Here is a 17,826-nt window from a genome sequence, read left to right as displayed (position 1 = left end):
CTCAGCTGAGACTGTCCTGGCGTGATAGGAAAATAAGGGTTCAGTCCTGTTGCTGGATTGGGTCTTGCCAGCACTAACGTGGAGTGAAAGCTCCTGTGTGCATTAATGACAGCAGCAGCTCTGGGACTCGGCATACAGGGAGGAAGAGAGATGGGAGTAAGCAGGTTGTGTTTGTGACAGGTGTGAGTTAAGCTCAGGTGAAGGAATTCTGCACAGCTACAAGTGCATTTACAGAATTCACGTCCAGCGCCCAGAATTTCTTTCTTTTGGCTTGAAGAAGATACGTTCTGCCTGGAGCAGTGCTACAGTTCTGCCTTTCACTCCACCAGAGGCCCCTGTGGCACTGGCAGGAACAGGCAGCAGCCAGCTGGGTTCATCTTGGTGTGGGAATTTGTTGCCCTGAGCCTATACCCCAAAATGGGAGGAGAGTTAGTGGGTGCAACTGGGGAGAGTCCTGAGACACGGCTGCCGCTGGGGGCAGTGGGAGCAGGGTGGCTCAGTTCTCGCCTCGCAAGATGGTGTGGAAAGGGCACAGGAGGAGCAAGTGTCCCTGGCGGAGACTGCCCAGCCCCAGGTTATCCAGTCCCAGGTGATTTTCCCCACCGTACCCCAAACCTCTTCACCCCTCCAGCCATCAGTTGCCAGGCTTCCCTCGCTCACGAGCCCTTCCTGACTGCAGAGACCCTCTTGAGCCAGTCGTGTGTCAGGGCTCCAGCCCTCTGGCTGCAAATCCTCAGGGCACTTTCTTCCTCTCTCGGGGCACCGTGCCACAGGGACTCCCACAAAGCTACATACTGCTCAGGGCTTTGGGTTCAGCCCGGGGTGGTGGGGCTCAGGGCCCTGGACTTCAGCCCCATGCTTTGGCTGGGACTGGGAAAAGCTTTCTGCCCTGGGCCTCAGTGCAGTCTAATGCTGCCCTTGGCTTGGCCCCTGCCCTGAAAAACTGCCAAAGTGGCCCTCAGGGGCCCAGCAGGACCCCTGGTTGGAGTAGAAAAACCACTGTCTTACCCTTTACGAATCACAGCAATGTCTCAGTGTTACTGCCAGTCATAGAATCCTAGAATATTCAGGCTGGAAGGAACTCCTCTAGAGTGTATCTAGTCCAACCCCTGCTCCGGAAGCAGGACCAACCCTCAACTGAATCATCCCAGCCAGGGCTTTGTCCAAGCCTGACCCACTCATGCCAAAGGGCCAGTCACTTACTGAGGTCAATTGAATCTTAGATCTCACAGTCACAAAGACCAATACTTGTAGCCAGTCCTGTCATAACCTGTATTAAGATTTATTTAAAAGGAAAGGAGAGTTGTTTACGAAGTTGTAAAGCAGGTAATCCTATAGATGCAGACGAGTTACAGTGTTAAATTTCAAAAAGGTAAAGAAGCTTCTATAATAAGCAAGCTCTGCATCTTTTAGGACTAACTCAGGCTAATCTCAGCTGGGGATCTCAAGTACTTATGCCTGAAACTTTATCCCCAGAGTCCAAGCAGCTACAGATCATCAGTTCCTTCTATATGGGGTTTTTCATCCTTCCTGCCATGTGCTCTGAGCTGCAAACTCAGCTAATGGGAAGTCAGAGAGCACAACAACAGTCTTTTGTTGTCTTTAACATCCCATAATAGTCTATGTGGTGTTGATGAACCTTTCCTGCCAGGCAGGGTGTAATGCATTCGGCTGTCAATCAACACTCCCACCTAGGTAAAAGTCTCTCTCCTCTGGTGATTTTACAGAGCCACAGAGGCTCCCAATGCAACTAGTCAGATATTAACTTCCAGGCAGCCACTCACAAGCATTCAATAAAGTGTAAACGCATTCTTATAATCCTAATGCACTCTAATATTAATACTTACAGAGTGAGTCAAACTGATTCCACTGTGTGTTTGTCCCTGTTCAATGAAGACGGGGCTTTTGCAAGAGCTAACACCTCATCTGCCAGTGTCACAGGCAGGCTGGACAGGGATGGTGTCTTCTAGCCTCTGGGTTTGCCAGAAGCTGGGAATGGGTGTGAGGGGATCACTTGATGATTCCGTGTTCTGGTCATTCCCTCTGAAGCACCTGGCATTGGCCACTGAGCTAGATGGACCATTGCTCTGATGCAGTGGGCAGCTCTTATGTTCTCGTGTTCACAGTCTGTAGGAGGAGTATCTACTCACGGACTCCTGGGGAGCCACAGAAAGGAACAAGATGTGCTGAGGCAAGAGGCCCAGTCTCAGAGCCCCCGAACTCCGCTTCCAAAGGCTAAAACTAGGCCCAGCCCATGAAGGGGCACTGCCAGGAGAGACTGGATAAAGGCTGGAGCATCAAACAGCTTTGTAAACCTGAGAGAGCTGCCTTGGGGACAGTGACAGGAAGAATCCCCAGAGTGACTCCTTTGATTCTGCTCGTCTCTGGCCTTTGGTTCTTAGAATTATAGAACTGGAAGAGGCCTCGAGAGGTAGCTAGGCCAGTCCCCTACACTCAAGGCAGGACTAGAAGTATTATCTAGACAATCCCTGACAGGTGTTTGTCAGCCTGCTCTTAAATATCCCCAGTGATGGAGATTCCACAACCTCCCTACACTATTTGTTCTGGAGTTTAACCACTCTGACAGTTAGGAAGTTTTTCCTAATCTCCATCCTAAATTGCCCTTGCTTCAATTTAAGGCCATTATTTCTTGTCCTATCCTCAGAGGTTAAGAACAATTTTTTCTTCCACATCCCTGTAACAACCTTTTATGTACTTGAAAACTATTATCATGTCCTCTCTACTCCAGACTAAACAAACCCAATTTTCCAGTCTTCCCACATAGGTCATGTTTTCTAGACCTTTAATCATTTTTGTTGCTCTTCTATGGACTTTCTCCAATTTGTCCACATCTTTCCTCATATGTGGCTCCCACAAATGGACACAGTACTCCAGTTGTGGCCTAATCCGCACAGAGTGGAGTGGAAGAATTACTACTTGTGTCTTGCTTACAGTACTCCCTCAAATACATCCCAGAATGATGTTTGCCCTTTTGCACTGTTGACTTGTACTTAGCTTGTGATCCACTCTGGCCCCCAGCTCCCATTCCGCAGTGCTCCTTCCTGGGCAGGAATTTCCCATTTTGTACGTGTGCACCTGATTGTTCCTTCCTAAATGAAGCACTTTGCATTTGTCCTAATTGAATTTCATCCTATTTACTTCAGGTCTTTTCTCCAGATCATTTTGAATTTTAATCATAGAAGATCAGGGTTGGAAGGGAACACAGGAGGTATCTAGTCCAACCCCTGTTCAAAGCAGGACCAATCCCCAGACAGATTTTTGCCCCAAATCCCTAAATGGCCCCCTCAAGGATTGAACTCTCAGCCTTGGGTTTAGCAGGCCGATGCTCAAACCACTGAGCTCTCCTTCCCTGGCCTATCCTCTAAAACACTTGCAACACCTCCCAGCTTTGTATTGTCTGCAAACTTGGTAAGTGTAACAGAGGATGTTACTGGGAGGGTTTCACCGTGTCTCAGAGGGTCACACCCTGGTGGGAGGAGCCTAGGCCTGTGCTGGGATAAGGTCACTCTGTGTTCACAGTGTGGCAGAACCTAGAGTGTCCATTAGCAGGGAAAAATCAGGGGGGAATCGGCTTGTGGAATGGACAAAAGCCCCCTCTGCATTCTCTCACATTGCTCTTCTCGTCCTGGCAGGCTACAGATTAACGTCCACGTTTTGCTCCAGATCATTTCATCCTCCCAAAGGGAAGGAAATGGCTGCAATGGAGCTGGCTCAGGTAAGGGATTACCAGAGCTGGTGGTGGGTTCTGCTTGGAGGGAGAGAAGCAGTAAATGCATAGGAGGGTGGGAGCTGCTGGAGGTGGTGGGAGGCAGGAAATATCTCAGGTGGAGAAAGGGAAGGGACAGGATGTGACAAACCTGCTGAGACTTGTGTACTCTAGGGTGTGCTGGGTTGTCACCCCGGGTGCAGTCTGGGGCTTCTGGGAACCGCTGTGCCCTCTAACCCTCAAGCTGGGCTGGCCCTTCTCTCACGGCTTTGCTGGAGATTCAGCCAGCCTCTCCAGGGCCTATTATCACCCAACATGACAGTAGGTGGCGCCATACACCCAACTAAGCTACCTGAATGCTTTACCTGAGCCACTCAAGGACAGATAGAGACAACAGCCAATTTCCCAGCTCCCCAGCCTTGCACACCTGCTGTAGTATAAATTCAAATTATCCCATCTTATAGTGCACAGGAATCTCTGTAATGTCAGCTCATTCATATAGTTCCCCTTCCCATCGATATGGGAGAGATATTCACAACAAGCCTGTACTAACAAGCTCAGCTTTTCCCCAAACACTCACTCAAAATGCACTGATTAAGATAAAGCATAAAACAAGTTTATTAATGGCAGAAAGGTAGATCTAAAGTAATTATTGTTAGAACAAAAAAGGAGCCGGTTGATCCAGAGGCGGATATGAATGCAGGCTTCTCTATTGCGTTACTTGTTCCCCTGGACAGCTATCGAGTAAGCACTGGATTAGTTACATCACTCTTTTATCCAAGTTTTGTATGTAAACACCACATCCGTTACAACACCCCAAAACCCCTTATTAAGTAGTAGAAACGCTCATACAATTAGTATACCCACCCTATCCACTATCACAGTATTACACATATCATAGAGGCGTTTTTACCTTGAAAATACCGTTCTTTGCAATAACGTGTTGCCACAAATTTCCCTAAACAGCAGTTCTCAGGGTATGGAGGACGGGTCAATGAGCAGTTCTCGGGGAGGGAGGAAGGGCCATAAGCCAGGGCTTGTTTATGTAGCTGGGAAAGGAAGGGAGGGGGAGGTAACATTTCTTTTACTTTCTTTCACACAAAGGACATTCATTCCAACAACTACACTTCTCATGCAGCTGCATCAATGTCAATTCTTACAAGCAACAGAGAGAGGAAAAATATGGCAACTTATTTGTTAAGCAAAGAATTCCTGCCTGCTTATGCCTTTGTCCCCAATGCATGTCAGCACATTAGCAGCTTCCCAGCTCTTTTACTGAACCCTAACGTATCCCAACACTTCTAAGTGATAGCAAACAGATCAAAGCAGATTACTTAGCAGATAACCAAAAGCTCAAACTAAGCCTAACATACTATCTGGATAGAATTTGAATTAGCAATTTCTCACCCTGACTGATGATAGAAGCAGTCCCCCAAGTTTCCATACACAAGCTAGAAATCCCTTTACCCTGGGAGCAGCAGTTCCCCCAGTTCAGTCTTTGTTCCTCAGGTGTTTCCAGGAGTTCTCTTGTGTGGGAATGAGGCCAAGAGATGATGTCACACCCCACCTTATGTAGCTTTTCCATATGGCGGGAACCATTTGTTCCAAACTAAGTTCCCAGTCAGTTTGTGGAAAAATACAGGTACCAAAATGGAGTTCGTTGTCATGTGGTCTAGTCACATGTCCTAGCATGTCCTGCTGAGTCATAGTAGCCATGACTCATAGGCTGGCTGAAACAATCACAGGAAGGCTAAGCTCTTCCACAGTCCATTGTCTTTGTTGATGAGCCATCAGCACTGTCTGGCTTCTTCATTGTTGTACCTGAAAGGCTCGTTGTGGGTGTTACCCAGAGTAAGCACATTTGAAATACAGATACAGAGTCAGTATCCAGAACTTCCAATACAAACATGATGCATGCACACAAATAGGATAATCATATTCAGCACATGACGCATCTTGCACAAAATGCATCATAATTATGTCCTAATCATATTATAACCATACCACTATGCTGAATATGGGGTGTAGTGTCAGATAGGGCCTAATTTCAAGGCACGGGATTTGGGAATGGAACTTCCGCTCTTTGTGGAACAGGAAATAACCCTCCAGCCAGGGCTGGGACAACTTCCCAGACTCCCAGTGCTGGAGCCTGAATCTACTGACACTTCATTAGTTACCCCCACCCCCGATCTTTGTGGTAACTGCAAACTTTATCCGTGATGATTTTATATTCTGTTCTAGGTCATTGATAAGAATGTTAAATAGCACGCGGGCAAAAAGCAATCCTTGTGGGAACCCGCTAGAAATAAATCCACTCGACCATGGTTCCCCATTTACCATTCCAGTTTTTAATCTATTTAATGTATGCTGTGTTTATTTTGTATCATTCTAGTTTTTTAGTCAAAATATTGTGCTGAATCAAGTCATATGCCTGACAGAAGTCTAGATATATTACATCAATAATATTAGCTGCAACCAAAGTTTTGATCTTATCTAATAAGGATATCCAGTTAGTTTGATAGGATCTATTTTCTCTAAACCTTTGTTAATAGGTACTAATTATATTACCTTCCTTTAATTCTTTATTAACGAAATCCAGTATCGACTGCTCCGTTATATTGCTCAGTATTGATATCAGACTGACACTCTTGTAATTAGCTGGATCATCTCGTTTACACTTTTTAGTATTGGCACAGCATTAGATTAATTCAAGTCTTCTGGAAATTCCACAGAGTTCCAAGTCCTAATTACAATCAACATTAATAGTCCACCACGCTCCTCCACCAGGTCTTTAAAACTCTTGGATACAAGTTATCCAGACCAGCTGATTTAAACATTTATAACTGTAATAACTGCTGTTTAATGTCCGTGTGAGTTCTAGTTGGAATGGAAAGAGTGTCATCGTCAAAATCTTGTGATACTCGTACAGCATCTGTTTTTCTCCAAATCCAGGAGAGAACACTTATTGAACACTTTTACCTCTTCTGCATTATTTTTGATAATTCTGCCATTTCCGTCTAGTAATTTATCACTATCATTGTTAGGATTAATATACTTTTCTAACCTTCCTTCTTATTTTCTTTGATTTGTCATTGATTTCCCTTACCAATTTTCTACAATTCTGACCTTCTAACTCAGGGGTGAGCAACCTTTCAGAAGTCTTCATTTATTCACTCTAATTTAAGGTTTTGAGTGTGCCAGTAATACATTTTAACATTTGTAGAAGATCTTTCTCTGTCTATAATATATAACTAAACTATTGTTGTATGTAAAGTAAATAAGGCTTTTAAAATGTTTAAGAAACTTAATTTAAATTAAATTAAAATGCAGAGCCCCGGACAGGTGGCCAGGACCCGGGCATTGTGAGTGCCACTGAAAATCAGCTTGCGTGCTGCCTTCAGCACCCGTGCCATAGGTTGCCTACCCCTGTGTAACGTTATTGATATAAACTGGGACCATATAGAACATGGGTTGCAACCAAGGTCCTGTAGTGGCACCAAATCTTAGGTAAAGGGGGTCATATAAGGTGTCTAAGACCAGGTTATGGGTTGCTGGTTATGACTATGCTGTCTATATGTATGTATCATTTTGTAGTTGAAGTTATAAGTATGCTGTCTGTATTTTGTATTTTGTATTTTGTATTTGTGCTCTGCTTCTGGGTGACATCCCAGACAAGTTGGTGTTAGCTCTGCCTAGCCTGCTTGATGGCCCATTAAGGACCATCAGCTACACAACTGACCCATGGAGAGAAGGCAGATAGGCCTTGTAACTCAGCAAAGTGCAGGGACTGGCCCATGTGACTCCAGGCTCCATTTTGATGTAGTTTTCCACAGTAAGAACAAAGAGGTTCTTACACCTGGAAGAGCCTATATAAGGCTGATGCCTCATCTCCATCTGGTCTTCAATCCTGCTTCTTACCTCTGGAGGGATTTTGCTACAAACTGAAGCTCTGCACAAAGGACTGAATGACCCATCCCAGCGGGGGATGTATTCCAGAGACTTAATTTGAACCTGCAGCATGCCATCACTGCGACAAGCCTGAACTAAGAACTTTGCCATTACTGTATGTAATTGATTCCATCTAACCAATTCTAGCTCTCATCTCTACCTTTTTCCCTTTATGAATAAACCTTTAGATTTTAGATTCTAAAGGATTGGCAACAGCGTGATTTGTGGGTAAGATCTGATTTGTATATTGACCTGGGTCTGGGGCTTGATTCTTTGGGATCGAGAGAACCTTTTCCTTTTACTGGGGTGTTGGTTTTTATAACCATTCATCCCCCGGACGAGTGGCACTGGTGGTGATACTGGGAGACTGGAGTTTTTAAGGAAATTGCTTGTGTGACTTGTGGTTAACCAGTGGGGTGAAACCAAAGTCCTTCTTGTCTGGCTGGTTTGGTTTGCCTTAAAGGTGGAAAAACCCCAGGCTTGGGCTGTGACTGCCCTGTTTGAGCAATTGGTCCTGAATTGGCACTCTCAGTTAGGTCCCGCCAGAACCGCCTCGTCACACCCTGTTCTAACTAATATTCTTTACTACTGACTTCCCTTTTCTTCCTTATATTTTATTTGGAGAGTGTTTCCTACCAGGGAGCCATTAGTAGGGTCCAGAGCCAGCCCCATCTCCTATATCAAACTGTGGCTAGTAGGTATGTGATAAATGTGACGACCCTGCCTGCGTCTGTCAGCTGGGAGACACAAAGACTCTCTCTTTCTACCCTCTGATGCTGCCTGGCTGCTCTAAGCTAGGTGGGGTGGGACTCTGTTAACATGTGCCTCCCGGAGCTTCCATTTACCTGGTGCTGCTGTTCCGTGAATAGGGGATTGTGACTGGGGCAGCAGGTACTGAGTGTTGGACTCTTGCTCTTTCAGGGGCCGGTGACCTTCGAGGAGGTGGCTGTGTATTTCACCAGGGAGGAATGGGCTCTGCTGGACCCTGTTCAGAGAGCCCTCTACAGGGATGTCATGCAGGAGAACTATGAGACGGTGACCTCGCTGGGTAAGGAGTCCTGTCCCTGGGTTATTAGAACCTGTGGGGTCTCTGAAGAACCTGAGTAGTAATAACTTTATACCTTTATTCGTCATACAAGTTTTGACAAGTTTCCTTGCCCCCTTTTTTACCTTATCTCTCACCCACTAGAATCATTTTTGGACATGTGCCTTTTTGGTGCTGTCACACATTTTAAAATTGCATTGAATGTATCCTTATTGGCTACATTAGTAACTATATTAATAACTGTAACTTTCATGCCTTTTCCTCATTTTAAGAGGAAAATATGCTACCTGTAGAATTCTAAATTGAGTAAATAGGTGTGTGACTGATGCATGGCTTGTGTGACAGTCAGATGAGCTCCTCTTTCGATAGGAGAGCGTATAGGTGTTGCCATTCAGGACCCCACGGGTGAAGGGAGAACAGAGCTGTGAGAGGGGAGGAGAAGGGGGGAGTAGATAATTCTGGGGTGTCAGGACATGGGGAGGGTGTGTGCAGGGTTAGAGCTAAAAAGCAGCAGGGAGGGATGAGGTAGTGAGAGACGAGGAGGGAACACAAGAAGCTCCCAAGGTGCCGGCAGGTGGTGCTGGCTGAGAGTAATGGGAAGAAGTGGAGAGGAGTGTAGAGGAAGGGCACCGAGGAAGTGGCTCAGTCTCAGGTGTTGAAGCTAAGTGGCCTGTCCTTGTGGAAGAGTGGGAGCCCTTGGGGGTCTAGTGCACTCAAGGGGCACCCCCCAAGGACTGTTTAAAAGCCAGGGCATTGCAGCCTTATGGGAAAATATATAAAACAAGAAAAGGATCTAAATGCGTGTTTACCATCGCTCCCTCTCAGTCCTCATGGGAATCCCTGATCCGTTCCAAAGTGTATTAAAACCTTCCTTAAAGGCTCACCTCTTGGTTATCAGGTCATGTCCATTTGTTAGAGGGTTTTCCCTTAACCCTCCCACTTCCTGGTTCTTGTCACGCAGACAGCAAGCAGCAAAGACCAGAAGTCTGAAGCACAGATAATGCGATGTTTATTGGGGTTATTTCCAAGCAAGCATATTCCACTGCCCTAATGAACTTACACGTAGAAAAATTAATTATGCAGCAGACAGAAACAATTAGAGAACCAGACTGATTAACAAGGTAAAAGTGGTGGCCATAAAGATAAAACAATACAGAAATGAGGGTTTCACAACCACAACCATTGATAAGGGATTTCTTGCCAGACCGGATGCTATCAGACTAAGTTTTCATTAACCATCTTAAGATTCAGAGAGGTAGCCGTGTTACTCTGGTTCTGTAAAGGCAGCAAAGAATCCTGTGGCACCTTATAGACTAACAGACGTTTTGCAGCATGAGCTTTCGTGGGTGAATACCCACTTCGTCGGATGCAAGTAGTGGAAATTTCCAGGGGCAGGTAGATATATGCAAGCAAGAAGCAGGCTAGAGATAACGAGGTTAGATCAATCAGGGAGGATGAGGCCCTGTTCTAGCAGTTGAGGTGTGAAAACCAAGGGAGGAGAAACTGGTTCTGTAGTTGGCAAGCCATTCACAGTCTTTGTTTAATCCTGAGCTGATGGTGTCAAATTTGCAGATGAACTGAAGCTCAGCAGTTTCTCTTTGAAGTCTGGTCCTAAAGTTTTTGCACAGGATGGCCACCTTAAAATCTGCTATTGTGTGGCCAAGGAGGTTGAAGTGTTCTCCTACAGGTTTTTTTATATTGCCATTCCTAATATCTGATTTGTGTCCATTTATCCTTTTCCTTAGAGACTGTCCAGTTTGGCCGATGTACATAGCAGAGGGGCATTGCTGGCATATGATGGCATATATTACATTGGTGGACGTGCAGGTGAATGAACCGGTGATGGTGTGGCTGATCTGGTTAGGTCCTGTGATGGTGTTGCTGGTGTAGATATGTGGGCAGAGTTGGCATCGAGGTTTGTTGCATGGATTGGTTCCTGAGCTTGAGTTACTATGATGCGGTGTGCAGTTACTAGTGAGAATATGCTTCAGGTTGGCAGGCTGTCTGTGGGCGAGGACTGGCCTGCCATCTTAAGATCTGTTTCTTTATCTGGTGGTGATAGGCACTATCAGGACAGGATCATCTTCCTAACAGCCCAGTAGCATCTTATTTCAGTGTGACTGGTTTGGGATGTGAGGATGTGACCCTTCGCTTCCCAGCTTATGGCTGCCCCTGCTGCTTAGCCAAAGGCCTTAGCCTAAGAACAAGGCCTCAGACTGTCACAGTGAGAGAAGGCCCATACACAGGCGGACTGAGATTTTGATTCTTAGCTAGTTACAGGGGTATAAAGACAAAGTGATAAAAATACCCTAAGTTCTTAAACTATAGGCTTTACAGGCAGGCCTGAATGTCTATTCTAACAGTGGGTTCTAGCCCTTTCTACCCCATTCTGTGTCTGTCTTGTCTATTTAGATCAGGGTCGGCAACTTTTCAGAAGTGCTGTGCGAGTCTTCATTTATTCACTCTAATTTAAGGTTCCGTGTGCCAGTAACACATTTTAACGTTTTTAGAAGGTCTCTTTCTATAAGTCTATAATATAGAAATAAACTATTGTTGTATGTAAAATAAATAAGGTTTTAAAATGTTTAAGAAGCTTAATCTAAAATTAAATTAAAATGCAGAGCCCCCCCTCGGACCAGGGGCCAGGACCCAGGCAGTGTGAGTGCCACTGAAAATCAGCTCGCTGCCGCAGGTTGCCTACCCCTGATTTAGATTGTAAATTCTTCAGGGCATGGGCCATCTACTATTCTCTGTCTGCCACTTTGAGCCAAGGAAGATGGCCTTGGGATGCGTAGCCTTATTTGGGGTGTGTTCATAGAATCATAGAATCTCAGGGTTGGAAGGGACCTCAGGAGGTCATCTAGTCCAACCCCCTGCTCAAAGCAGGACCAAACCAACTAAATCATCTCAGCCAGGGCTTCGTCAAGCCTGACTTTAAAAACCTCTAAGGAAGGCGATTCCACCACCTCCCTAGGTAACCCATTCCAGTTCTTCACCACCCTACTAGTGAAAAAGTTTTTCCTAATGTCGAACCTAAACCTCCCCCTCTGCAACTTGAGACCATTACTCCTTGTTCTGTCATCTTCTACCACTGAGAACAGTCTAGATCCATCCTCTTTGGAACCCCCTTTCAGGTAGTTGAAAGCAGCTATCAAATCCCTCCTCATTCTTCTCTTCTGCAGACTAAACAATCCCAGTTCCCTCAGCCTCTCCTCATAAGTCATGTGCTCCAGCCCCCTAATCATTTTTGTTGCCCTCCGCTGGACTCTCTCCAATTTATCCACATCCTTCTTGTAGTGTGGGGCCCAAAACTGGACACAGTACTCCAAATGAGGCCTCACCAGTGCTGAATAGAGGGGAATGATCACATCCCTCGATCTGCTGGAAATGCCCCTACTTATACAACCCAAAATGCCATTAGCCTTCTTGGCAACAAGGGCACCCTGCTGACTCATATCCAGCTTTTCGTCCACCGTAACCCTAGATCCTTTTCTGCAGAACTGCTGCCCAGCCATTCCGTCCCTAGTCTGTAGCAGTGCATGGGATTCTTCCGTCCTAAGTGCAGGACTCTGCACTTGTCCTTGTTGAACCTCATCAGGTTTCTTTTGGCCCAATCCTCTAATTTGTCTAGGTCCCTCTGTATCCTATCCCTATCCTCCAGCGTATCAACCACTCTTCCCAGTTTAGTGTCATCTGCAAACTTGCTAAGGGTGCAGTCCACACCATCCTCCAGATCGTTAATGAAGATATTGAACAAAACCGCCCCAGCACCGACCCTTGGGGCGTTCCATGATACCAGCTGCCAACTAGACATGAAACCATTGATCACTACCCGTTGAGCCCGACCATCTAGCCAGTTTTCTATCCACCTTACCATCCATTCATCCAGCCCAGACTTCTTTAACTTGCTGGCAAGAATACTGTGGGAGACTGTATCAAAGCTTTGCTAAAGTCCAGAAATAGCACATCCACTGCTTTCCCTCATCAACAGAGCCGGTTATCTCATCATAGAAGGCAATTAGGTTAGTCAGGCATGACTTGCCCTTCGTGAATCCATGCTGACTGTTCCTGATCAGTTTCACCTCCTTTAGGTGGTTCAGAATTGATTCCTTGAGGACCTGTTCCATGATTTTTCCAGGGACTGAGGTGAGACTGACTGGCCTGTAGTTAGTAATGTTGATTTGATTTATCAACTTAATGTAATGTGTATTGTAATTATTTTAATTAATTAATAATAATACTTAATAATTTATATTAATTAATATGAGTTTAGGCTCGCCAATTTGTTTGATCAGAAGATAAAATTTCGTGTTTGAATCAGGTTCCATAGAATTGATAAAGGGACCTTCGGGGGTATGACAGAAAGCTCACACGGAGACAGATATAGTCATAAAGACTTTTTATTAAAATCAATGAAATAGTAAGTAAATTGTAAAACACGTAGAATTACAGAGTTATAATTGTATTACTGTTATTCAGGAGATACATATGATGATACAATATTATGTGCTGCAAACTTTGGTTAATATTCACACCCTGTTTTGATAAACTGGTGTTTGCCTCACCTCTGGCAGTTCTGGTTTCACAGCTCTTGCAAGGGAAACTAATGTAAAGAGCTTTCAAAGCTACTTTGGAATTTACTTTTTAGCTCAACTAAATAATCTAATACACAAATTAAAATAAAATTTAGAGAGACCAAACTTAGCCGAGTTCCTTTTGAACTTGAAGTTTGAAAAGAAAATAAGTGCGGCCTATTACTGGTTAATAGCTGTCGTAGATGCATAACATGAATACGTAGTTGAAGATGGTGAAGTGTAGAGAAGAAGGAGAGGTCAAGGTGCGGGTAAAAAGAGGTAGGTTACCTCTTTTTATAGAAATAAATGCCGGAAATCCTTCCTCTTATGCCCAAATTTCAGTCTTCCCCCATAGAAATGTTAGGGTACGCTTACTCCATAGGCTAGTATGTGTGTGCGTATGGATGGCAGATATCTGCGCATTTGTGGGGTACTTGTTAAGTCTGTGAGTACAACTTTGAAAAATCCCATTTACTATTCTTCATTGTCTGTTGGTCTCGGTAAAGGGTCTTAGACCTAAGCGTAGGCACTTTATTTGAGCATAGGAAAAACAGTTCCTTTTCTGGGTAAAAGGGCACAGGATATAGCTATGCTAACTTTGCTTTAGCTTAAAATGCAGGTTTTTGGCCTGTAGGTTTCTTGCATTACAGCCAAACATAGGTTTATTAATTCATATTAAAAATATCACTATACTGTACTTATTAGAAAAGAGATATTGATGCAGGCAAGCAGATGAATCCTGAGGGCTACAGATGATACTGCCTAAAAATGAGATGGGGTTAAAACTATGGAATATTCTTTGTGACAAGTATCCCACAAATTCCACTGACCTCCCTTGTTTTCTTTGCCTGCAGTAGGCTTTCCAATTTCCAAACCTGATGTGATCTCGCAGCTGGAACGAGGGGAAGAACCGTGGGTCCCAGACCTCCAGGGCTCTGAGAAAGAAGTGGTCCCGAGAGCTGCCTTCAGGTGAGGACTTGGTTAAACAACTCAACAACTGCTTAGGAATGCAGGAAACATTTGGGATGCCCTACAAAGACCCTGTGAGCTCTTCAAGTTCAGGATTGTTTCCTGCAGATGTGGAATCATTATGGCAGATTTCACTCATGCCTTCCCTCCTATTCTGACTGACAACTGGCAGCAGGTCACTCCCTGATCTCACTTTCCCCTGAGAGTTATGGTGCAATGAGGACCCAGAACTGATGCCTTCCTCTCTTCTCTGTGGAAGGGTTTGGGGAAAATCAGCACCTGATAGGCTTGATCTCTCCCACATATATTTTGTATCAGAGGGGTAGCCGTGTTAGTCTGGTTCTTTGCTGCTTTTAGATATATTTTGGTTTGTTCATCCCTTTTCCATTCCTCTCTCTGACATTTCCTTTTCTCAGGCACAGGGAGTGACCTATGTCTGGATTCTCTCTGTCTCCCATCCGGCGATGGGATGGTGAGTGAGAACGAGGAGGAGAAACCCCAGCAGGAAGACACTGTGCAAGTAGATCCACATTGGATGTTATCAGGAAGATACAAAGAGAATGTTTCCAGGAGGTGTGCAGTCCCAGAAAACACAAAAGCCTGTGAGACTCAGCAGAGGCCAGAGGAAAACTACAGTAGCGACTCAACCCTTATTCCACGCAACAGAATCAACTTGGAAGAGAGACGCTACATGTGCCATGAGTGCGGGAAAAGCTTCAATCGGCGCTCAAACCTTATCACACATAGGAGAATCCACACGGGGGAGACGCCCTACACGTGCTCTGACTGCGGGAAAAGCTTTGGGCGGAGCTCTCACCTTATCAGACATGAGACAATCCACACAGGGGAGACGCCCTACACGTGCTCTGAATGCGGGAAAAGTTTTGGGCGGAGCTCTGACCTTATCACACATCAGAGAATCCACACAGGGGAGATGCCCTACACGTGCTCTGAGTGCGGGAAAAGCTTCGGGCGGAGCTCTGACCGTATCAGACATCAGAGAATCCACACAGGGGAGACGCCCTACACGTGCTCTGAGTGCGGGAAAAGCTTCAATCAGAGCTCAAACCTTATCAGACATCAGAGAATCCACACAGGGGAGACGCCCTACACGTGCTCTGAGTGCGGGAGAAGCTTCGGGCGGAGCTCTAACCTTATCACACATCAGAGAATCCACACAGGGGAGATGCCCTACACGTGCTCTGAGTGCGGGAAAAGCTTCGGGTGGAGCTCTGACCTTATCAGACATGAGAGAATCCACACAGGAGATGCCTACAAGTGCTCTGAGTGCGGGAAAAGCTTCGGGCGGAGCTCTAACCTTATCACACATCAGAGAATCCACACAGGGGAGACGCCCTACAAGTGCTCTGAGTGCGGGAAAAGCTTCAGGTGGCGCTCTCACCTTATCACACATCAGAGAATCCACACAGGGGAGCTGCCCTACACGTGTTCTGAGTGCGGGAAAAGCTTCAGTCAGCGCACAAGCCTTATGAGACATCACAAAATCCACATGAGAGAGAATTGTTATAAATCCCTTGACTAGGGCTGGCCAAAGTTTGGTTTTTTTTAATTACATTTGCTAATTCCCACATAGTGATTTTTGCACCATCTTCACCGTGGTGTGTCAGCTCCACCATATCAGTTGCCTGCTTCTGCCTTTTGCAGCTCACCCTTCTTTGGGGTCAGTCCTGTGATCTTTTCTATCACCTCCTTTCCTTTGAGTCGAAGGAGTGTGTGTCCCTCCTGCCAGGAATGTTCATCAGCTCCAGGTGGGGGGAGAGAGGTTTGATCCCAACAAGCTACACTGAGGCAAAAACTACCGGTGCCTGACAGCCACTAGGGCTGTACAGGAGGTTGGCTGCTCAAGTTAGTGATCTTAATGTAAACATTTGTAGTGCAGATGCAGCCCAGGTGCAGTGGTTGCCATTAGCTTTCCCCTTGACCTGACCTAAACTCCATCATTTTCACTAGTCTAAACAAACCCTGAGCATCACGGTTATACTGTTCCCCCATTTCACAGCAATTGTTAGTCATCGAGTTCTCCCTTGGGGAACCAATTGTTTCATTCCCAGTTGCTGTGATGTTGCTTCAGGTTGTGCTGGGGAGCAGATATTTTTAGTATCATTTTCCACACTTAAAAAGAGCAGGAACAGGGCAGGGATAGGGAAAAATGTCATTTCACCCATTGTAACAACAGATGTAGTTAGGGTCAGAGGGATTCCCTTATTCCCCATCACCATCCTCCTTCAATCCGTGCTAGAGCCTAAGAATCCTTTTCCTTTCCCCCGTTGTGGGATGGGAGACTTCCAAAAGTGATCCCTGTGCTATAGCACACGGCTAAGCTCAGAGAATAAACCCCCAGTAGCCCCTGAGCTTTGCTTTTTGAATTCTGTGTTTCCGATTACTTCAAGCCTGGGCACTGTGAATATTTACCAGTTTCTCTAGCACTGTTCCTACCGCTGTTTCTGTAACATATTTTGTTTTTTATGGGACAGGGTTGTTATTCCTTTGCCTAACCCCAACCTCGAAGGCCTGGGTGTCTGTTTTCTCTGGCCCCTCCCCACAGACAAATCTGACATGGTTGCACCTGCCAGGAGCAAACAAAAAGCCCCACCGGTCACACACACAAAGCAGATAGACACACACAAGATACAGAAGAAACTGAATTATTTGAGCTATCAACATTTAAATTTTCCCACAGCATGTTAGTTCTGAAGGTTGTTTTAATTTATTTTCTTGGAACCAGAAATGGGGAAAGAGACACTGGAGTCAGTGGAATAACAGCAGGGATGGATAAGTCTCATGATTTGCCACTAACCACAGGCTTTATAAATAGAGCGATAATGTTACTGAATGGTCTGGCTAACCCTGCAGTTACACTGCTTGGTACCTCTTCTCAGCCGGGCGTGGCGTGGCAGCTCTCTCCAGGTGGCAGCTGCCTCTGTTATGTTGACAGATCCAGGCTGGTGATGAGGTGGTGGGTGGGATTGAACCGGGACCTCTGGAGCTTAGTGTGGGGCCTCTACAGCATGAACTAAAGCCACCCGGCTGTTAGCGAGGGCTGTAGAGAAGACAGGTTTTATTGCTCCTCTAAGTGATCTCGGTGCCACTAGCTGGGACACCCCACCACCCCTGGAGGTGTGTGGGTTACGATTTCTAGCTGAGGAAGCGCATCCTGAGCCGGAGAGTTCCCAGCTGTAATCCCAGACAACCCCTGTAACGATGCAACCACTGGCAGGACGCTATTGAGAGTATCAATTCAGGACAAATTGCTTGGAGCAGGACAGTCAGCCCGAGGCTGGGTGTCCTTCACTATTAAAGCACGTCACACCCGCCATGCAGAGAGGACTTTGGTTTCACCCCACTGGCCAATCGGACATCATACAAGCAATTCCCTCAGCTATTCCAGTTCCCTTCTATCATCCCCAGCCCTCCTTATGGGGATGAATGGTTATGAAAACCAAAACCCCAGTAAAAGAAAACAGGTTCTCTCAAAGGACCCCAAAGGACCAAGCAACAGATGCAGGTCAATAGACAAGTCAGATCTTACCCACAAATCACGC

At 45.7% G+C, this 17,826-nt stretch overlaps 1 protein-coding gene across 1 annotated transcript in view; it reads left to right on the top strand.

Annotated features, from left to right (window-relative positions):
• Nucleotides 1-15,701, top strand: part of LOC120381594 (zinc finger protein 850-like) — a gene marked incomplete at its 3' end in the record, with an annotated part of 191,239 nt that extends 175,538 nt beyond the window's left edge. Inside the window, exon 4 of the mRNA XM_039499748.1 lies at nt 14,967-15,701. Within this exon, the coding sequence (XP_039355682.1) occupies nt 14,967-15,701 (735 nt within the window). The remainder of the gene's footprint in view (nt 1-14,966) is intronic.
• Between the last annotated feature and the right edge of the window lie 2,125 nt (nt 15,702-17,826).

Source organism: Mauremys reevesii, linkage group 14, assembly GCF_016161935.1.
Source record: "Mauremys reevesii isolate NIE-2019 linkage group 14, ASM1616193v1, whole genome shotgun sequence".
Taxonomy (NCBI): Eukaryota; Metazoa; Chordata; order Testudines; family Geoemydidae; genus Mauremys; species Mauremys reevesii.
Note: the sequence above shows the minus strand (reverse complement) of the source record. Positions and strands in the feature narration are given on the sequence as shown.